Raw genomic sequence first — 20010 nt, 5'->3', positions numbered from 1 at the left:
GAATGCAGAAATATTAAAAATTATTTTTCGCAGCTTTCGAACCTATTTTGTCATTTGCGTGGTCTGCGCAGGTTTTCAGTATTTCTGAAATTTGCAACCAGTTTTAAAGTGTACACCAATGCAGAATAGGCGAGGATGCAAATACGTAAAACTTAATGTGGCTAAAATGATTACGAGACACCCCTCACCAGAGCAGGAATTGGCCTCCCTGGTGCAGCACTCGGCCACTCCCTCCCAAATGACTCACTCAATTACCAAATGGCCCTCAGTCCCCAGCAGCTGCGGAGCACCTGACCAAGGCGGCGGTCAGACCTATAACGCAGAAGAGGGTGCTAAGAATTTCTAGGTCCGGACACGCCGCCAATGGAAACTGATCCTGTCACCCTTTAATTGCCGTACTCTGTCGAGTGAGGCTAGCTTAGCAGGACTCTTTGAGGAACTATCAGACATTGTTTGGGAGATCATCGGCCTTAGTGAGATTAGAAGAATTGATGAGGCTTATACAATGCTGAATAACGGAGATATCCTCTGCTATAGAGGTCTCCCAGATAAGCAATGCGGGGTAGGATTCGAAATACATAAGGACATAGCGGGCAACATTGAAAAATTCTACAGCATTAATGAGAGGGTAGCCGTAGTCGTAATCAAATTTAATAAGAAGTATAGATTAAAGGTAGTACAAGCCTAAGCTCCAACATCCAGTCACAATGATGAGGAAGTAGATTAGTTTTATGAAGATGTTGAATTAGCGATGAGAACAGTGCAAACTCAGCGTACTGTAGTAATGGGTGACTTTAATGCAAAAGTGGGGGGAAACAGGCTGGTGAACAAGCGATTGGCAACTATGGCGTCGATTCTAGGAACGCTAGACGAGAGATGCTGGTAGAATTTGCAGAAAGGAATAAGCTCCAAATAATGAACACCTTTTTCAGGAAGCGTTGCAACAGAAAGTGGACCTGAAAAACCCGTAATGGTGGAACAAGAAACGAAATTAACTTCATACTTTCTGCTGATCCCACCATAGTGCAGGATGTAGAAGTGATAGGTAGGGTAGAGTGCAGTGATCATAGGTTAGTGAGGCCTAGGATTCACCTCAATTTGAAAAGAGAAAGAGCAAAATTGGTCAAGAAAGAACAGGTCAACCTATAGGCAGTAAGGGTAAAAAGCAGGCAGATTCCGGCTGGTGCTTGCAAGCAAATATGCAGCCTTAGAACAGGGAGATGATGATGACATAGAGCTAATGAATGAAACCGTATCTAGGCTGGCTTCAGAGGCAGCAATTGAACTGGGAGGCTAGGCCCCAAGGCAACCAGTAGGCGAGGTTTACCAAGTAACAAATGACCTAATAAAGAAACGACCAAGAAAGAAAGTGTCCAACTCAAGAGATAAGATAGGATTCGCGGAACTGTCAAAACTGATCAACAAGGCGAAAATAAGCGATATTTGAAACTGTAACGTAAGAAACACTGAAGAAGGCGTAAAAATGGACGCAGTCTGGAATCAGTGAGAAAGAAACTTGGCATAGGACAAGCCAAGATATACGCACTGAAAGATAAGCAGGGTAATATCACCAGCAATCTCGAAGATATAGTAAAAGAAGCGGAACAATTATATACTGACCTGTACAGTACCCAGAGGAGTCAGGATACCTCCATTAGAAACAGTAATGAACAGGATGCAGAAACTCCTCCTATAACTAGCGATGAGGTCAGAAGGACCTCGCAGGACATGAAACGAGGAAGAGCTGCAGGAGAAGATGAAATAACAGTCGATTAATTGAAAGATGGAAGAGACATACTGCTTCGAAAGCTGGCGGCTCATTATCCGAAATGGCTACCGACTGCAAGGGTCCCAGAAAACTGGAACAATGGAAACATACTAATCCACAAAAAGGGAGACGTTAAAGAACTGAAAAATTATACGCCCATTAGCTTATCTCCAATATTATATAAAATATTTACCAAAATTATCTCCAATAAAATAGGGGCAACACTGGAGTTTAGTCAACCAAGGGAACAGGCTGGCTTCAGGAAGGGACACTCTACAATGGATCACATCCACGTCATTATTCAGGTTATCGAGAAATCCGCAGAGTACAATAAGCCTCTCTATATTGCTTTGACGGATTATGAAAAGGCATTTGATTTAGTAGAGATACCAGCAGTCATAGACGCAACACGTAATCTAGGCGTTCAAAACGCTTACGTAAATACCTTCGAAAATATCTACAGAGGTTAAAAATTAATTCTACACAAGAAAAGCAGGAAGATGCCTATAAAGATAGGGGTTAGAAAGGGAGGCCCAACCTCTCCAATGCTATTCACTGCGTGCTTGGAAGAAGTATTCAAGCTATTTAACTAGGAAGTCTTAGGACTAAGGATCGACGGTGAATATCTCGGCAACGATCGGTTTGCCGAAGACGTTGTTCTATTCAGAAACAATGCAGACGAGTTACAGCAAAGGATTGAGGACCTTAACAGAGGAAGTGTGAGAGTCTCCCGGCGTCCAGAGGATTTGTGCTGCTTCTATCTCGGTGTTGTTCATGACCTGAAGTGCTGCCTTTCCGATCCTTCCGTGAATATACCTTCTACATACTTCTTGCGAGTCCTTCACCAGGGTAACCAGGATGTTCTTGCACGTTGCGTTGGCCAGGGTCTTACGCTGTGCTCGCGTCCTTGGCACGTATGGGGTCGACGAGAAGGGCGATCAACTTACAAATATTGAAAAAAAATAATAAACAACACAGAAAGACGACGATACTTGCCCCCCCCCCCCGACTACCACAAACGCTCCGTAGGCCCTGTAAACCAGCGGCACTTTTATTTAGATTGTAACGGACAACGACTGCCTGAACAAGCAGCCGGCCACGCGCCTCAAACAGACCCAAGGAGAGCCGCCATTCGGCCACACGACAAGGAAGCCGGTGACTTTGACAGTGATGATACTGGCCTTGGCCATTTCGGAGCAGCTTTCGGAGCAGGCAAAAATGCTTTTCGGAGCAGTAAAACTGGCTTTCGGAGCAGGCAAAAACGCCTTTCGGAGCAGTAAAATGGGCTTTCGGAGCAGTAAAATGGGGCTTTCGGAGCAGGCAAAATTGCTTTTCGGAGCAGTAAAACGAGCGTTCGAAGCGGGTGTCTGTTGAAACAATTGCAAAACATATGTGCAGCTTTCACAGCAAGCAATAGGAAAGCAAGAAATGCCGAGTGGTGTTCTATCATAGCCAAAATATAACAAACGCCACCTATTTTAATTATTAATACCACCAGTTAGTCTAGCTTTAACTAAAGTTGTCAGACAAACAATGTGTAAATATACAATTATTGCACTGTATTATAAAATGTCTTAAGGCAACAAGACCATCACAGCAGCTTGGGCAAATATTTGCACGTACTTGTACAGGAAAGATAACAAGAACAGGTCCTCATGATTAAATATCACAACAGTGGCCTTTCACAAAGGAAATAGAATACACTCACATGGGTGAGGCAATGTGACTGATAAAGCTGTCATGAAACAAAGAAATGAATATATGCTCATGGGACTAGCACGACTTGTGAACAAACGTTTTACAGAAAGGAATACTCAAAATAGTGAGGCAACGTGACTAAAGAACAATCCTCGTACGAGACAAACCAAGGAATACAATTATCCTAGTGAGGCAACATTACTAGCAAGCAAACCTTGTTGATAATAAAGCAAGGAACCCAGTAATGAGGGGCAGCATGACTAGAGAACAACCTTTTTACAAAACTAAGCAATACACTCAGCCAAGTGGGCAGCATGACTAGAGAACAAGCCTTTTACAAAACATACCAGAGAATACACTCACTTCAGTGAAACAGCAGGACTAGTTAACTGTGTGTATAGCAATAAGTGAAGCAGCTTGACTAGCGAAAAAACTTTTAAAAAAAGAAAAAAATTGCACAGAATACACTCACTTGAGTGAAACTGCATGACTAACTGTGCGGACCTAAACATACCACGGCGGGAACAATAGTACCTTGACAGAGAACTCCATTGATGAAAACATATCTTCTAAGTTTAAGCAGGCATTATGAATATACAGAAGCACAACAATAAATATGAAGAAAATTCTGGTTATGTGCTCTAATAAACTGCCAACTAAAAAGTCCAATGAAGAAAATTCGCACAAGTTTCAACATCAGTCAGGCTTGTGTCCACAAAACTACTGTGAAACCCCGGAAAAGTACTTCACGTGCGTGCAGCCACTTTTCTCCTTTTACTATCAGCCATCTTTTGAAGGGACACTGCAAGTCGAGATTTGCCCTCAGCCAGAAGAGAATTGCCACTTTCAATGTCAGCAAAGTCCTTTGACTTGAGGCCACGGCTAATTAAAAGTTCAGCATTTGTTAGCATCTTCCTTGCGGTTTCTACTTCCTTTTGAAGGTCTGCTTGATCACCGCTGCTCGAGCCTGCCTCATCTGCCTTGCGTTGTCGCTTCGCTGACTGCTCTCCCTCAGAAGCAATGCGTTCAGAGTACAGTTTCTTTGCGATTCGCACAACTCTAACAACCTCAGGCGTAATGCTGAAACGGCTGGGGTCACTATCGAAACGCTTGCCATAGGACACAATATGACGTATCCCATTGATGCTCTCTACCGTTAGCCGCGCCCTGTCATGAAGAAGTCTACGATTCTCACTAAAACCCCTTTCGACATCTGCATTTCCATGGGGAATGCTCAGCAAAGCCTTTACCACTTTATTAAGTAGTGGATACTTGTGCGAGCCATCACTCTTTTTTAAGTCAAAGATGACCTGCCAATATTTATCAACCCTTGGAGCACTTGGAACTGTCTCCAGTTGAAAAACTGTATACTCATCCATCAGGGTTGAGATTTCGCTTGGCTGTATCACCTGAGGCAGCTTTGCAGCTAAGCACCTCATTTCAGCTTCTGATGACTCCTCCTCCCTGGCCTTAGGAGAAAGGCAACGTAGGCTCCGCAGTGCCATGTTCTCAAAGGGCAGTCGTGATAGCAGATGTTCTGTGGCTTTTAAATAGAAACTTCGGGCACCCAACCGAAAAGCCTTTTTCTCGGCTGGTTCGCACTGGGACATAGCTGCTTCTGTGTCTCCACCAACTTCCACAACAGCCTTCCACATTGCAGAACAATGAACATCCAAATGTGGCAAGTCCTTGCCGTTAACTGTACGGTAAGCTTCGGTTTTCATAAAGCGACCAAGCAGCTTCTGAACGAGAAACACCATCTCTTCATAGAGTCGATGCACCAGTGGTTCACTTCCCTGTAGGAGTGATAGGAATGAAACAAAAATTTCAGAAACGTTCCTAATGAAGAGGAGCTTGGCATAGATGGTCTTGTCAGAGAACACCTTCCTCAGTCGTTCACGCAACTGGCCTCCTGTGCGACAGGATGTGCCTGACAACAGGACTTTCTTCACAGCAGGATACTGCTCTATCAAGCGATCAACAGCAGGCCCCAAAGTGAGCCACCTTGAGCTCACATGGCGCAAAAATACAGTTTCAGGAAGACCAAGTGTCACTTGTTCCGCTTTCATTGCTGCACTCTGCACAGCTGAATTCTTAAAAAAGTAATAAACATCTATCACAACCCCTTCGATGTCCGACCCAAAGGCATTCAATCCTCGAGCAAACGAGTTGTGCACTTTGTGCAGGCAGCACTCTCCTAAGTCGATGATATTCGGGTAAGCCTCTTGCATTTTCTTCTTCAAGCTTTTCATTACATTTGGACCATCGGTAAAAAAGCAAATGAAGTTCTTCTGCGGAAGGTCCATCATTGCTTTCTGGATCTCACCTGCCAAAATTTCTGCTGTTGCGGAACCCAGCCGGTACGACTGCAGGTGCTCCACTACTACCTGCTGCGCTTTGTCAGAGAAATATCTAACCACCACATCAAGCTGCTGGCACCTTTGCTCTGGAATAGGGGTTTCATCTATGGCAATAGAATAAAACACGTCTGCCTTGTTGAGCTCGTCGACCACAAGCTTCTTGAAGTATGAACCCAGGCCGTCAGAAACAATGTAAGAGGTTTTGGACCTCTTGCAGGAAAATTTCTTGGCTATTTCTGAATCCGGGAACATTTTTGGATACAAGTCAGTTGCTGTGTCCGCCCACGAATACGGAATGCCCTTTAGTGTCATACCAAGGACAAAAAGTGTCTCTGCGTGTGTCACTTGGTCATTCAGTGGAATGTTTCGTTGGCTTGTTAATTCCAGAGTTGACTGAGTAGTCTTCGGTCTTTGTAGGACACCTGAAGTGTCTCGGTGCTGATTGGCAGAGTCAATGTGGCGCTTTGTGGTGGCATGCCGCCTTATAGCCGTTACGCCGTGCTGCCTGCAGTTAATGCTGCTGTCGCACAAAACACAAAAGCCAGTTGCTTCGTTTGCTTGACGGCACCACAGTGATATTTTGTCACCATTTTGGTCAGTCTCGAGAAGAATGTCCTGATTGAACTTGGTGGAGCGGCCTGCACAAAAAAAAGCAATTTCTCATTTCTACTAAATAATGCAATTTACGCTATGCTAAAAGAAAATAAGGTTAAATTGCTCATTACCGATATTTTAGCATTACACGATATACCAGAAATAAAACTAATTCTTTCACATGCGCAAATGTTTATCAAGATCGCTTCATCTCTTAGTTTAGCACTTCAACCTTTGTCCTGTATTAGAACAGAGCCTACAAGTCCAAATTCAACCTGGCAGAAAAACAACGGCGGCCCGCCGAGACGCTAGACAAGGCACGATGTTTTATTGAGTGCCCTTTCGATTCCCTTTCTGTTCAACTCTTTCTGCCCCCGTGAACAGCTTGCATTATCATTGCTGCGAGCGGCCACGATACGTTAGCTGTCATGCAAGTTCGGGCATAGCAAGCATGCCAGTTCCATAGTCCTGACTGAAATATCTCACGCAAACAGCTAAAATTATAAGTTCTAAAGCATAACGCAGGCATGTTTCAGTCAAATAAAAAGGTAGAAACTCAACTCAACTCCGTGCACTAGACATTACAGCAAGTTAACGTGGCATCTTCAGTAGCTGTATGTATGCGAGCAACGACGCGACGAGCATTGGTGATCGCAGCGCGGCTGAAACCACCCAGGGCGACGTCGCCGAGAGAAAACAGCGACTAGAGTTTCACTAAGCTAAGCAACGTTTTTTCTGGATGCCTTAATATGTAGCTAGAAGAACGGCGCGGAATTAAAACGTTAAAGATACGAAATTTTTTTTTATTGGCCTACGCGACTGGTCGCTTGACTGAACCTTCCCTCCATCCGTGAAATATTGAACCTGAGGAGCTTTCGGCAGACAAGCCGCTTTTTTTTTAACGAGCGCGCGCCTCCCCACACGCGACCCAAACTCATCGCTAGTCCCCGTCGCGCAGCCGTCATCACGCCAACGTGGTTCAGCCGAGGCAGAAGAAGCGCGTGCGGTGAACGCCAATCGCTCCTGAACAGCAGACCGCCATGTTTGCCGCTTTGTTGCCTACGCTGTTGGCACATATTTTTTGACATATAGAACAGCAGCAGACAACGTGCTGGCTATGCCTCTACAAACTTAAGCAATACAAAATGCATGATAGATGCACCAACCTTTCAGCTTTGCAAGCGCCATAGCGTAGTCGACGGCCGACGGTGAGGGCTAGCACATCCAACTCACGGCGACCGCACGACCGCAAAGACCATAGCAGCAACAGCAGCAGTTGACAGCAGCAACACCATCAGGCTTGGTTTGGCTCGGATTGCCGCGCGCGCCGCGAGTACGGTAGCTCAAGCGATGCCGCTGTCGATGGTGACATAAGCGGCACTCGATTAATTAGTTTCGTTTCTGGACCCGAGTACACCCTTCGGCGCAGGGTGGGCGCAGATTTACCATATTTTGCGGAAATGTAGCAGGATGTAGCAGTGTTCACGTTTTGGCGCAGTTCGGCGCAATTGGCGCAGCAGTATCATCACTGCTTTGAGGACACTCAGCCGGAATTTTGGTCACGGTTGCAGTTGCATTTGGTGGCACTGAGTGAAGGGGCCGTGTCGCGTATAGCAGGGACGTTTTGAGGCCCTTTGTAGGAGGCGCCCGCAGCAATGCTTTTGAAACCACGACATAGTTCTTCGCAAGCTGAATGCAAATACAAGGCCACAGTCAGGTGGACGACTTGCGCAGCGTCGGCCGCTCAGGCCCTCTGTCGAACGCTCAGCTCGAACCTGACAGCACAACTGCGGGTCGTCCGGCGAGCCGAGAACAGCCGCTTCGAGACAAGGTCTCCGAACCGCGGCGGGTGCCCAGACCTACTGAAAGGACGCCGGACTCAAATCTTATTGATTTGACAATAAAGTTTACGCTCTCTCAAGAATGCTTGCCCCTCGCCATGTTTCCCGCCTCAGAGTTGGAGAACAACAAGGTATGCGACCTACGCTTTCCCGCTGTTGTGCTGCGTTTACACCTTGCGCAACGCATCTATTCATGCGTGGCGGGTTGCGCGATGTTCCTACAATGTACACTCGTACGGCTCTAGAAATTGCCAGTGCATCACAACACGCTGCGTGTGCACAGGGTGTCCCTACTATCGTGCACCAAGATTTAAAAATATGCAAATATGCCATGTAGCTGGACAGAACCAAGGTAATTTTGTGTGCCGTCACTTGGAGATACTCAGAATATTTCTTGCGCTCCGCATAATAAGATAATCAGTCTCAATTAATCAACTTCTCAAATATTATGATGAAAAGCGTCAATGGTAAAACTCTAGAGCCACATGAAAAACTACCGATACAGCCTTCCGCTGGCCACTGCGCGCTACATAATAGTGTTTTTCCGATCGTGAAAGAAACCCGCGAATACGTGAAAAATTGCCGCTCGAGGCACTTTGCGTGTATACACAACGCTGAGTTACCTGGGTTCGCGTGACGATGCGTATAAAAAAGGAGCTCGGTTGCGGCATTGTCATTATATTTTCTCAGTGACATTCCCCATCTCATCGTGGTTTTTAGTGAATTTGATGGGCTAAATATTCTTAAAATTATTATTTTTTGTATCGTTTACGTGCGAACGTGTCACACTAAAAGTACGACGACTCTGACATTACTCAAGTAGCTGGGTCACTTACTGGAACAGCACCATGCATGTACGACGCTGCCGTCATGATGTTACTGTCAAAGTGAGCGGGCGCTGTGATGTGTGTTTCACGAGAGTTCCTTCATTGCCAACATCTACCACACTCGTCCAATCATCGTCAAGTTTACTTCATCTAAGATTAAAGACGCCATATCATCGAATGACCATAAGTTTAATGAAACTAACTTCAGCGTCGGCGAGGACTTTTCCCTCAAAATACGAAATGCGCGAAAGCACCTAGTCGCGTTCGCTAAAGAAAAGACAACAAAGTTTGCTCTGTATTTTGAGACATCACATACTGGTCCAAAGCGCTACATGTTCGATGAAACCACGCAAACTGTCAAGGAAATAGCAACTCGGCCCTCACAATCCCATTAGCAATCACCTCATCGTGAACCGTCTGGGAACCATGCCAAGAACGCTTCTTTATCTAGCATCTCGCTCTCCGTTAAACGCACTAACATTCGTAGTTTTATTCCTAAGCGTCAAATTATTTCTAGCGTTGTTTCGTCATCAAGCAGCAACCTACTTATACTAACTGAGACTTGGCTGAGCAGTGACATAACAGACAACGAAATACTGACTGATCTACCAAATTTTCAAGTTTTTCGGAAAGACCGTAAAGATTCACGAGGAGGGGGCGTACTCATTGCCGTCAGCCGAGATTTATTATTAAAAAAATTAAATTATGGTGTCACGCCGTAGTGGAGGACTCCGGAAATTTCGACCACCTGGGGTTCTTTAACGTGCACCTAAATCTAAGTACACGGGTGTTTTCGCATTTCGCCCCCATCGAAATGCGGCCGCCGTGGCCGGGATTCGATCCTGCGACCTCGTGCTCAGCAGCCCAACACCGTAGCCACCGAGCAACCACGGCGGGTGAGATTTATCACGTTCCCTAATACAAGATTAATCGGACCTTGAAATGTTGTGGCTAATCTTTCACGCAGCACCTAACACAGTTTTACTAGGCGTTTGTTACAGGCCGCCACATAGTAGCCAGGATTTTTTCCGTCAGCTTAATAACGTACTAAGTCAACTGTCCACAAAGCATCCTAATTCACATATCTTTCTCTTCGGCGATTTTAATTTTACGAATATTGACTGGCATAAGCAGCCCGCACCTATAGCTAACAATGGAGAAACAGGGGAATTCCTAGATTTTTACAACAACCTCAACCTTACTCAGGTAATACTTGATTCTACCCGCGTAACAGAGAACTGTGCAGATATTTCAGATCGCTTATTGACTAATCACCCAGACAGCGTTCAGCCCATTACATACCCACCCGAAATAAGTGACCACAAAGTAATTCACGCTAACCTTCTTACGCCAAACCGGCGCCGTAAATACCATAAAACCATCCGTCTTTATGACAAAGGAAATTATAACGCCATAAATAATGAACTTAACGCGTTTTTTCAAGTCTTCTCGTCACGTTTTCATTCCCGCAGTGTTCAAGAAAATTGGTTACTGTTCAAAGACAAACTAGAAAGTCTAACTAATAGATTCATCCCCCAAATTAGTTTTCCCTCTTATTCACAAAAGTCATGGTTTACTAAAACAATGAAACGTTTGGAGAACAAAAAGAAGCGTCTTTACCGTTCAGCCAAGTCTCAGGGGACGCATAGCGTATATCAAGAAGCTGAAAGATCATATCTCGCCGCTATTTCTAATGCCAAGCATACATTTTTTCACTCAAACTTGCCGAACATGCTAACTAGTAACCACAGAAAGTTCTGGCAAGTTATCAATCCGCATCACGCATCAGAAATAACCCTGACAGATGAGTCAGGCACAGTTTTCACTGATGCTGAGTGCGCTACTATGTTTAACTCTGCCTTCTCATCCGTATTTACGAAAGAAACTGAAATACCGCCATCATTTTCAGCACCACCCTCAGTGATAAATTATGCTATGCCACCAGTTGTCTTCACGTCATCTGGCATTTCGTCCCTAATTGAAAACATGAAAATGTCATCTTCATCCGGTATTGGCAACATTAACTCAAAGCTTTTGAAAAATAACAAGGATATTTGAGCGCAGTTTTTATGCTTACTTCTTTCACAGTCACTGTTAACCCGCCGTGGTTGCTCAGTGGCTATGGTGTTAGGCTGCTGAGCACGAGGTCGCGGGATCGAATCCCGGCCACAGCGGCCGCATTTCGATGGGGGCGAAATGCGAACACACCCGTGTACTTAGATTTAGGTGCACGTTAAAGAACCCCAGGTGGTCGAAATTTCCGGAGTCCTCCACTACGGCGTGCCTCATAATCAGGAAGTGGTTTTGGCACGTAAAACCACATATATTATTATTAGTCACTGTTATCAGGTCAACTACCACGTGATTGTAAAAGCGGTAAGGTCGTTCCAGTCTTCAAATCGGGTAAAAGAAATTCACCGCTTAACTACCGTTCCATTTCCCTTACCAGCGTACCCTGCAAACTCATGGAACACGTCATCTACTCCAATGTCATGAGCTTCCTCGATTGTCACAACTTTTTTTCATTCTGCGCAACACGGGTTTTGGAAAGGCTTCTCATGCGAAACACAGCTGGCCATATTTATTCATGATTTGCATGCTAATCTTCACTCTAACCTACAGACCAATGCTATTTTTCTGGACTATGCAAAAGCGTTCGACAAGGTTCCTCACAAACGCTTACTACTAAAACTTTCATATTTGAATGTCCCCTCTAATATATTTGAATGGATAGAAGAATTCTTGACTAACCGCTCACAGTACGTCCCCTTTAACAACCACAACTCCAATCCTACCCCAGTAACGTCAGGTGTCCCGCAAGGGTCTTTCCTCGGTCCGCTTCTGTTTCTAATTTATATTAACGATTTGCCAACGCATGTATCTAGTAATATTCGCAAGTTCGCCGATGACTGTGTAATTTATCGCAAGGTTAATAACGCTTCTGACCAAACACATCTCTTCAAGACGACCTTAACCGCATTCAGGAATGGTCTGCCAATTGGTTAATGGAACTTAACCATCAAAAATGTAAAATCTTGTCCTACACGCGTCGCCGCAACCCACTTCATTTCCCATACGTCATAGCTAACGTGCCTGTACAGTCGGTTCTATCATACAAGTACTTAGGCATTACCTTGCGTGGCGACTTGTCCTGGAGCACACACGTTACGAACATCATTTGATCCGCTAATAAAACACTTGGATTTTTAAGATGCCATCTGCGCCAAGCCCCTAAACATGTGATGTTATTAGCGTACAAATCCCTTGTCAGACCAAAATTAGATTATGCCTCACCCATTTGGAACCCGCACCAAGCTTACCTTATAAATGCACTAGAATCAGTCCAAAACAGAGCAGCCAGATTCATCCATTCATCATATTCTTACGACATCAGTGCGTCAGCTTTGAAAGCTGAATCCGACTTATTGCCCTTATCATTTCGTCGCCGCATTGCCAGCCTTTGCTAGTTTCATAGATTTTTTTATAGTTCACTAGGCCGTGCACCCTACATAGTCCCTACAGCCCGCATATCTCATCGCACTCGTCATCCGCTTCAAGTTTCCCGACCTCGTGCCCGAACTACCACCTTTGCCGCACCATTTTTTGCCCGTACTGCAGCAGACTGGAACGACCTACCCAATGACATCGCAGCCATCACGTGCTCATTCAACTTTGCCAATAATGCTAGCAGCCATGTTTCGTTGTGTTAATACTTGCTCACCAAAATATATGTACCCACCCCTTATCTAATACCCCTCGTGGGTCTTTAAGGTAATAAAATGAAATAAAATGAAATGAAACATGTTAATCCTATTTGAAGCACTTTGCAAGGTGGTCAAATGATTGTAGTCGAATTTTGGTTTTACCTATTTCCTAGAGATGGAATTTATTTATTTATTTATTTATTTATTTATTTATTTATTTATTTGTTTGTTTGTTTGTTTGTTTGTTTGTTTGTTTGTTTATTTATTTATTTATTTCAATACCTTCAAGACCCGTAGGGCGTTACAGAAGGGAGTGGCTGTCTACGAACATATACAGGACAAAACAAATCTGGCAACACACATGGAAAATCGACAATTACGACGACAGCAAAAGCACAAAATCAGTTACGGAAACTAAAACACGTCACAAAAAAATGTCACAATATTATACAAATTGAAAAAAAAACGGTTAATCAGATACACAGAAATGTTCGGTTTTGAAAGATCGGCGAGATTTGCAATGGAGCATGGCAGGTTATCCCATTCTTTGGACGTCATCACAAGAAACAAATAATAGAATGAATTGGCACGGACGACATTCACTATGTGCGCGCGATCAGTGCGTGAGGATAGGTGCCGAGAAGAGCTCGCGTTTAATATTCATGTTGTGATGGCAAATTTTGTGAACCAAACCGAGGCGAAACAATTTCCTGTGAAAAAAGAGGCAAGTGAAGCGATAGCTTCACGGGTGGTGGTAGTATGAAGCGTGCATGCATTACATTACATTATGGGGTTTTACGTGCCAAAACCACATTCTGATTATGAGGCACGCCGCATTGGAGGACTCCGGAAATTTCGACCACCTGGGGTTCTTTAACGTGCACCATGTTATCCACTTCTCTACTCTTGTGTCCTGTCTGCACGCCTCACTTCTATTTTGCATAATGAATCCTTACCAACTAGCTCAGCTTTCTGTCGTTCTAAACCTAAATATGAAGCGTGCGCTGCGATTCTGGGCCATTGAGCTTGAAAGATGACCAAGGCCTGGATTCCATACCGAAGAAGCGTACTCGAGTTTTGCGCGGACAAGGGTCTTGTATAGCAAAAGCTTTAGCCATGAAGGTGACACGTAGAAGTTCCTGCGTAAATAGGCAAGCATCCGGTTGGCGTTGTTACATATGTACTCGATGTGCTTCGCCCACGATAGGTTAGTGGTTATGTGTACTCCCAGATATCTATCTATACGACGTCGCTTTTTCTAGCACTGAACCTTCGAGATGATGAATTTGCATTACGTGAAATTCTCATTACTCTGCATTTGTTAGTATTTAGGCTCATGTTCCATGACGCACACCAAGCGGAAATATTGTCAAGGTCAGATTGAAGCTTCTTAGTGTCCGAACTATTAGAAATTACCCGGTAGATCACGCAATCATCGGAAACAGTTAAATGGAGGAGTTAACAAAATTAAGCAAGTCATTTATGTAAATGAGGAAAAGCAACGGGGCCGAGCTCACTGCGGCACACCCGAATTACCTGGAGAAAGGGATGGTTTGCAGTCATTAGCGGCTACCCATTGGGTCCGGTTTAAAAGAAAATTTTCGATCCATGTAAGTATTTGATGATCAATGTTTAATTTGCATAGTTTCAGCTAGAAATAGATGTTTGTGAGACACGAGATCAAATATGCTTTAGAGAAATCTAAGAATATAAAATTTATTACTGATCCATTATCTAAAGCAGTTGCGTGTCGCATGAATATGACTTAAGAAAACCATGCTGTAATGAAGAAAAACATAAATTAGCCTCCAGAAAAGTAATTTATTGCGAATAGGTGATGGTATAAAACTATTTATATGGTGTATTTACAAGGCGTATATAAACAGCAGCCGAGAATCCCGAGAGGCTGTTGCAAGTTCGTTATGTGCACCGTCGACGACCTCGTTCTCGTTTCCCACCGTAATACGACTCCCGGCAGAAAAAGCCCCGTCCCGGTGCTTCAGACCGTCGGTGAGGGCAAGGCTTTTAAGCGAGCTACGTGCACGACGTCAGATGATGTGGAAGCGGGTGGCATGACGGGGGTCTCGGGGCTCGTGTGTGGCATTGGTCACTTGACGTAGAACACGGCAAGGGCCTTTGTAGCACGGAAGGAGTTTCTCGGAGAGCCCCACTCGGCGGCAAGCGGACGAAAGTAGCACGAGAGAGCCTGGTGAAAAATATGTCAGGACGGCGGCGACTGTAAGCGTGCCGTTGAGATTCCTGCGATGCCAACAGACGAGTACGGGCAGTGCCTCCTCTATGAAAATCTGTGTCGGGCACACCACCTTCGGCGGCTGCCGAACGCCAGTCCTCGCCGCCGCCGCTAGCGGCGCTGGGCAAACAGGGTCTGGGCTAGACGTTAGTAGGAGCCGACTGGAGGACTGGTGCATGAAAAGTAGGGAAACGACAAAAGACGGAGACGTACAAAGGCACAGTTCGCAATAGGGGATCAGAAAATTTGGTCGTGGTAGTTCGTAGTGTTTTTTTGTGTCTTTTTTCATTGTTTAACCTAGGTGGAATCTTAGGCAGTACAGTAGCAAGAGCTTGGTGGCGCAACCCACCGCCCCGTTCCAAAGGGGACGCTCATAACATCCATCTCATGGGCTGCCGCTGCCGCCGTTCCGTCTCTGTGTAGCCGCATTGGTCGTGAGCCAGTCTTCTTTATTCTCTGCCTCACTTGCGTTCAACCGTGCTCCACTTCGCTGTGTGGGATAGCTTCCGACGAGTACGTGCATAGTACAGTGTACTAGAAGAGCTATAGTGCACTCACAACGCGGCAGAGCTCGACGCACTTCGTGTCGCCCCCGACAGGTGGCGCGGATCGCAGCGTCACCTGAAACCTTCCTACGCGTTGTGGTAAAGCGGCTATAGCGCGTTGCTGTTTCAACCGTAATAAATGTAGAATGCACGACGTGCAACGCACGAAACTTCTTTCAGTGCACCTTCGCAGTGTGCACTTAACTAAATTACTATTGTTGCGGTTGTTCTCCAGATGGTAGTTGCCGGAAGCACGAATGAACTAACCTTGCCATTAACACTGTTCTGTTAATAGCTTCACACGGCCGCTGCAGTCACCGTAGCAAGGGACACTCGAGTGTTTTCTCCTGCTGATCGATAAAATTGCGAGTCTGGTTTCGTTACAACGATCACGCATCCGCGTTTCCAGCACCGAATTTACCCATCACTTTGTTTTTCTTTCTTTCGCAGGTAAGGCGCGTGCAGCGCGGAAGTGTGTTGCACTAAAACAAACATTTTAATGTTGCCCCGTCCACGCTTTTCAGCACGTTCTCTGCTTGTTCCTGATATTTCAGGCTGAGTTCCTTAATCAGTTGTCCCCCTCGTGTACACCTTGCATTAAACATCGAGTTGTCTGTCGCAGAGGAACACGACTACACTATGAAACAAAATTGCACCCTTTGGGTTGTATCTTGCCACACAACAATAAACGTCGTGTGTCTTGCCCGCATTTCCTTTCTTAATTAAACGCTGCGAGCCCGGTACTTCCCAGAAACGAACGGCATATGCGCATTATCAGCATGACATAGCATTTTCGACAGGAAAGTAGTGGGCGCGGCGTTTTCAATACAGGAAACACAAGCAAGGCAGATGACGATTATCGCTGTGTGGCACATATACACCCCAAAGGGTGTACCTTTGTCTGAGAGTGTACTTTATCGGACGTGACAACGCCTTCTTTTAGGTTGGTCGACGTGAAATAAAGCACTCCGTCAAGGTCGGGGAGTTGATATGAACTCCAATACTTGAAATGAGTCTTTAAATAAAAAAGAAACGACAAACAGTGTTCACGCTCCGCCGTAACGCCCTCCTCTTGCGCCGAGTCGTGGTCTATCCCGGAAGCGCCAGGAGCACCCGGTGAAAACTCCGAATGGTTATTGTGCAGTGCACATCGGCTTGTTTTCTTCGCGGGTGCTTTGTCATTTTCACACATTTTCCTTTTGTTCCTTGGCTTCGGTGTCGTGTTCGTCAGGTACTGTGGTAAATCCGGAAGAATCGTGGGAACAGCGTTTTCTGATAGTAGTGGCTTCTCATGAAGAATGCACACCTCTTTGCCGTCTATAATGTGCACGAAGTCCCTAATTATGAATCGCGGTTCGAAGTGCAACTCACAGTCCACGCAAGATTCATCCTGTGTCTTATCTGCACGGTGGAGGTTCCTCTCGCATTCCTTTCGCCTTTCTTCATCAAGTGAAACGGTGAAAAAGTGGTGCATCTTTCACGCGACTGTAGCTAGTTCAGCACCCGGGTGCAAAGTAGTAATTTCGACGGCGGCGTGCTATTCTCACTCACTCACAGTTCATATTGAGTGAAGCGTCAAGCACAGAACAAGCACAGAGGATGCTGCTGAAAACGCCAGCGGGACTTGCCGTTGACAGCACGTCGATCCAACAGAACCCACTCCACACGAGGCGAGGGAAAGTTTTCAAGAGAAACGGGCGGTAGCGCCACTGGCGGGCGCCAGAGCAGTCGACGCTGAGTGCGCCACGGCGACGCGGCGCAGGGATGTGGCAGTGGGCACACTGCCCCTATTCTAGTACACTGTAGGGCATAGCATGCCATACGGTGGCCTACTGTTGTGTGCCATTATGTAAATCGGACGAGAAAAAAAATAGCTGCCCTTTCCTTTCATGAAATACCCGCTGACACGGACGCACGAGCACGATGGTTTGGCGCAATACGACGAGACAAGTGGTCGCCGAATACTACCTCATGCTACACCAAAGTGTGCAGTCGACATTTCAAAGAAGAGGACTTCACAGAAGGCAAGCGACGACGTCTAAAGGAAGGGCCTGTGCCGTCTGTTTTTGAAGAATACCCGTCCCAGCCGAAATCAACGCTGGCGCAGCAAGCATCGACAAAAGAGTGAGTGCTACAATGGCGCGAAACGACTCCGCGAGCGGCACAGCGACGGAACAGTCGCTGCCAGCAGCAGCGCCTACTTCATCTGTAGAGGATATGTCTGATTGCTGCTCTATGGACACATCAACGGCAGCCAACTCGTGCGATCAAAGCGTCCAGGTAAACATCAGGTCAACTTCAAGCATGCTTGTTACTGAGATAGCGAAGTGGATAAGGAAAGAAAAGGGCTTGAGGAGCCAGTTGCTTCGACTGCAACAGACCGTCGACAGGTATAAAATGGAATTGAAAACGCTACACGAGAATGCCCTAGTGGCGGATGTTTCTTGCATCAAGGAAAGGGCGGAAGAAAAGGAACCTGCAACTCGATTCTTGATTGATCAAATCCAGAACTTCAGAAAGAAGAGGCCAAGCTGGTGTGAGGGGACAACCCGACGTTGTGTAGTATTAAGGCATCTGTCGGCAAGGGCATATGAACAAATTCGCGGTGAAGTGCTTCTGAAGCTTCCTTGCAGAAAGACTTTGAGCAACTATTTCGGATCCACTAGTGGAGAAACAGGCTTCAGCAAACTTGCCGAAGATCGCCTTATAGTAGAAGCTGAGAGCTTGAGTGTACCGCAGTCGAGAGTGAGCCCACTCATTGTCGATGAAATGAAGATCAAGGAAAAGCTGCAGTACAACAAACAGCAGGACTGCTTTGTGGGGCACGCCGACGTCTCTTTGCAACAGCAGGGTGGTACCTCACCTTAGCGAACTCTCTTCTCTGCTTCCTAATCACTGGACTCTCGACATCGTATCGCATTCCAGTGGCCTACTATTTTACCAAAGGGTTAGCAGGCCCACAGCTTCACAAGTTGTTGATTTTTGTGCTTGAGAAAATAGAGGCCTGTGGTTTCAGGGTAGTTCGTTTAGTGAGTGATAACCACAAAGTGAATGTCAATGCCATGAAACTTCTTGGAGATGGTCTTCTTACGTACAGGATAACACATCCCTGCGACTGTGACAGGCTCCTCTTTCTAAGTTTCGATCCGTGCCATGTTTTAAAAAATGTTCGCTCGCAGTTTCTGGCACATGACTTTGGTCGGAAAGGAGAGGTCTCGTCCTGCTACATCAAGAAACTCTACGAACTACAGTAGGACCTGGTTGTAAAGCCTGTCCGCTACCTCAGCCACAAACATGTTTACCCGAATAATATAGAAAAAAAAATTGGAGGACGCTTAAGCTTCGCCTTCAAGAGTGGGACGCGACAGCGTTCCCGTCGACCCGCCAAGGGGTATAAGACAATGCGCTACGGCACAGCGATCACTTACGATGCGCCCCGCATCGGACTTAGCGCCCACCTATCACGCGGTGAGCGTCGAGCAACGCAGCGTTCGGCGCGGCAACGAAACGTGCGCCTGAGCGAACGGAACGAACCAAAGAACTCGGTGTCTCGGAGGGGAAACGATCTACGCCAGCCAAACGTCGTGATCGGCACGGGCAGAGAGATAGATAGTAATCTAAAGAAAGCAACGGCGCTTGATTCTGCAACCGGAAGCACGGCGAAGCGTCGTCAGGGGAGAGGGAGTCCCGCGACGCGCCTGGCAGCGCTCCCAATGCGCGCGCGGCGCGCCTCCTGTCGGGGCAGCGCCGTACATTGAGAGGAGGGGGTCTTCTGTGTTTGCCGCAAGATGGCTCTGCGTGTGCGGAAAGCGCAGAAGAAATTCAGCGGAAACGCACTTCGCAACTCGCGTAACTGTGACTTCTGTACGTTACATGTTCATAATTACCGATATACACCGCAGTATAACTTTCCACGGCTCGTTTCGAAGGCAACACCGCATTCACTAGAGGCGCGTTTGCACCGCTTGGAAGCATCGAACTCGTGGCTGAGTGGTAGCGTCTCCGTCTCACACTCCGGAGACCCTGGTTCGATTCCCACCGGGCCAATCTTGGAAGTTGCTTTTTATTTATGAAGCGCCTGCCGTGATTTATCGCTCACGGTCAACGCCGCAAACGCCGACGCTGACACCGACGCCGACGACACCGGCTTTTCTGCGACACGAGCTCCTTAATGCTATCGCGTTAAAATGAATGTCGCACGGGCAATTCAGGTTCTGTCGCCTGATGTTACTACGGCCCTGGAGCATCTCAGGAACCAAGCTGGGCACACATCAAGTTTCTCATTCGCGGATGCAGGCCAGACCATCATTTTCATGCAGAACATGTACCGCTGGTTTGTGCTACATGACACGAGTAATACGACCCAGCACATCCACAAATAATGGCCCGACACTCGGCACTCGACACTCACAGAAGAAAAAG

At 46.3% G+C, this 20010-nt stretch overlaps 2 protein-coding genes across 2 annotated transcripts in view; both read right to left on the bottom strand.

Annotated features, from left to right (window-relative positions):
- Positions 1–20010, bottom strand: part of LOC139055859 (probable ATP-dependent DNA helicase HFM1) — a 531554-nt gene that overhangs the window by 469568 nt on the left and 41976 nt on the right. The window lies entirely within an intron of this gene.
- Positions 3307–7807, bottom strand: LOC139055306 (uncharacterized). The gene is made up of 2 exons (XM_070532752.1): positions 7587–7807; positions 3307–6464 (listed from the first exon to the last, which is right to left on the bottom strand). Exons 1-2 carry the CDS (start codon positions 7606–7608, stop codon positions 4213–4215), a joined length of 2274 nt encoding a protein of 757 aa, XP_070388853.1. The 5' UTR covers positions 7609–7807; the 3' UTR covers positions 3307–4212.

Source organism: Dermacentor albipictus, chromosome 2 (genome assembly GCF_038994185.2).
Source record: "Dermacentor albipictus isolate Rhodes 1998 colony chromosome 2, USDA_Dalb.pri_finalv2, whole genome shotgun sequence".
Lineage (NCBI taxonomy): Eukaryota > Metazoa > Arthropoda > Arachnida > Ixodida > Ixodidae > Dermacentor > Dermacentor albipictus.
This window is presented reverse-complemented; position numbering and strand designations above follow the sequence as displayed.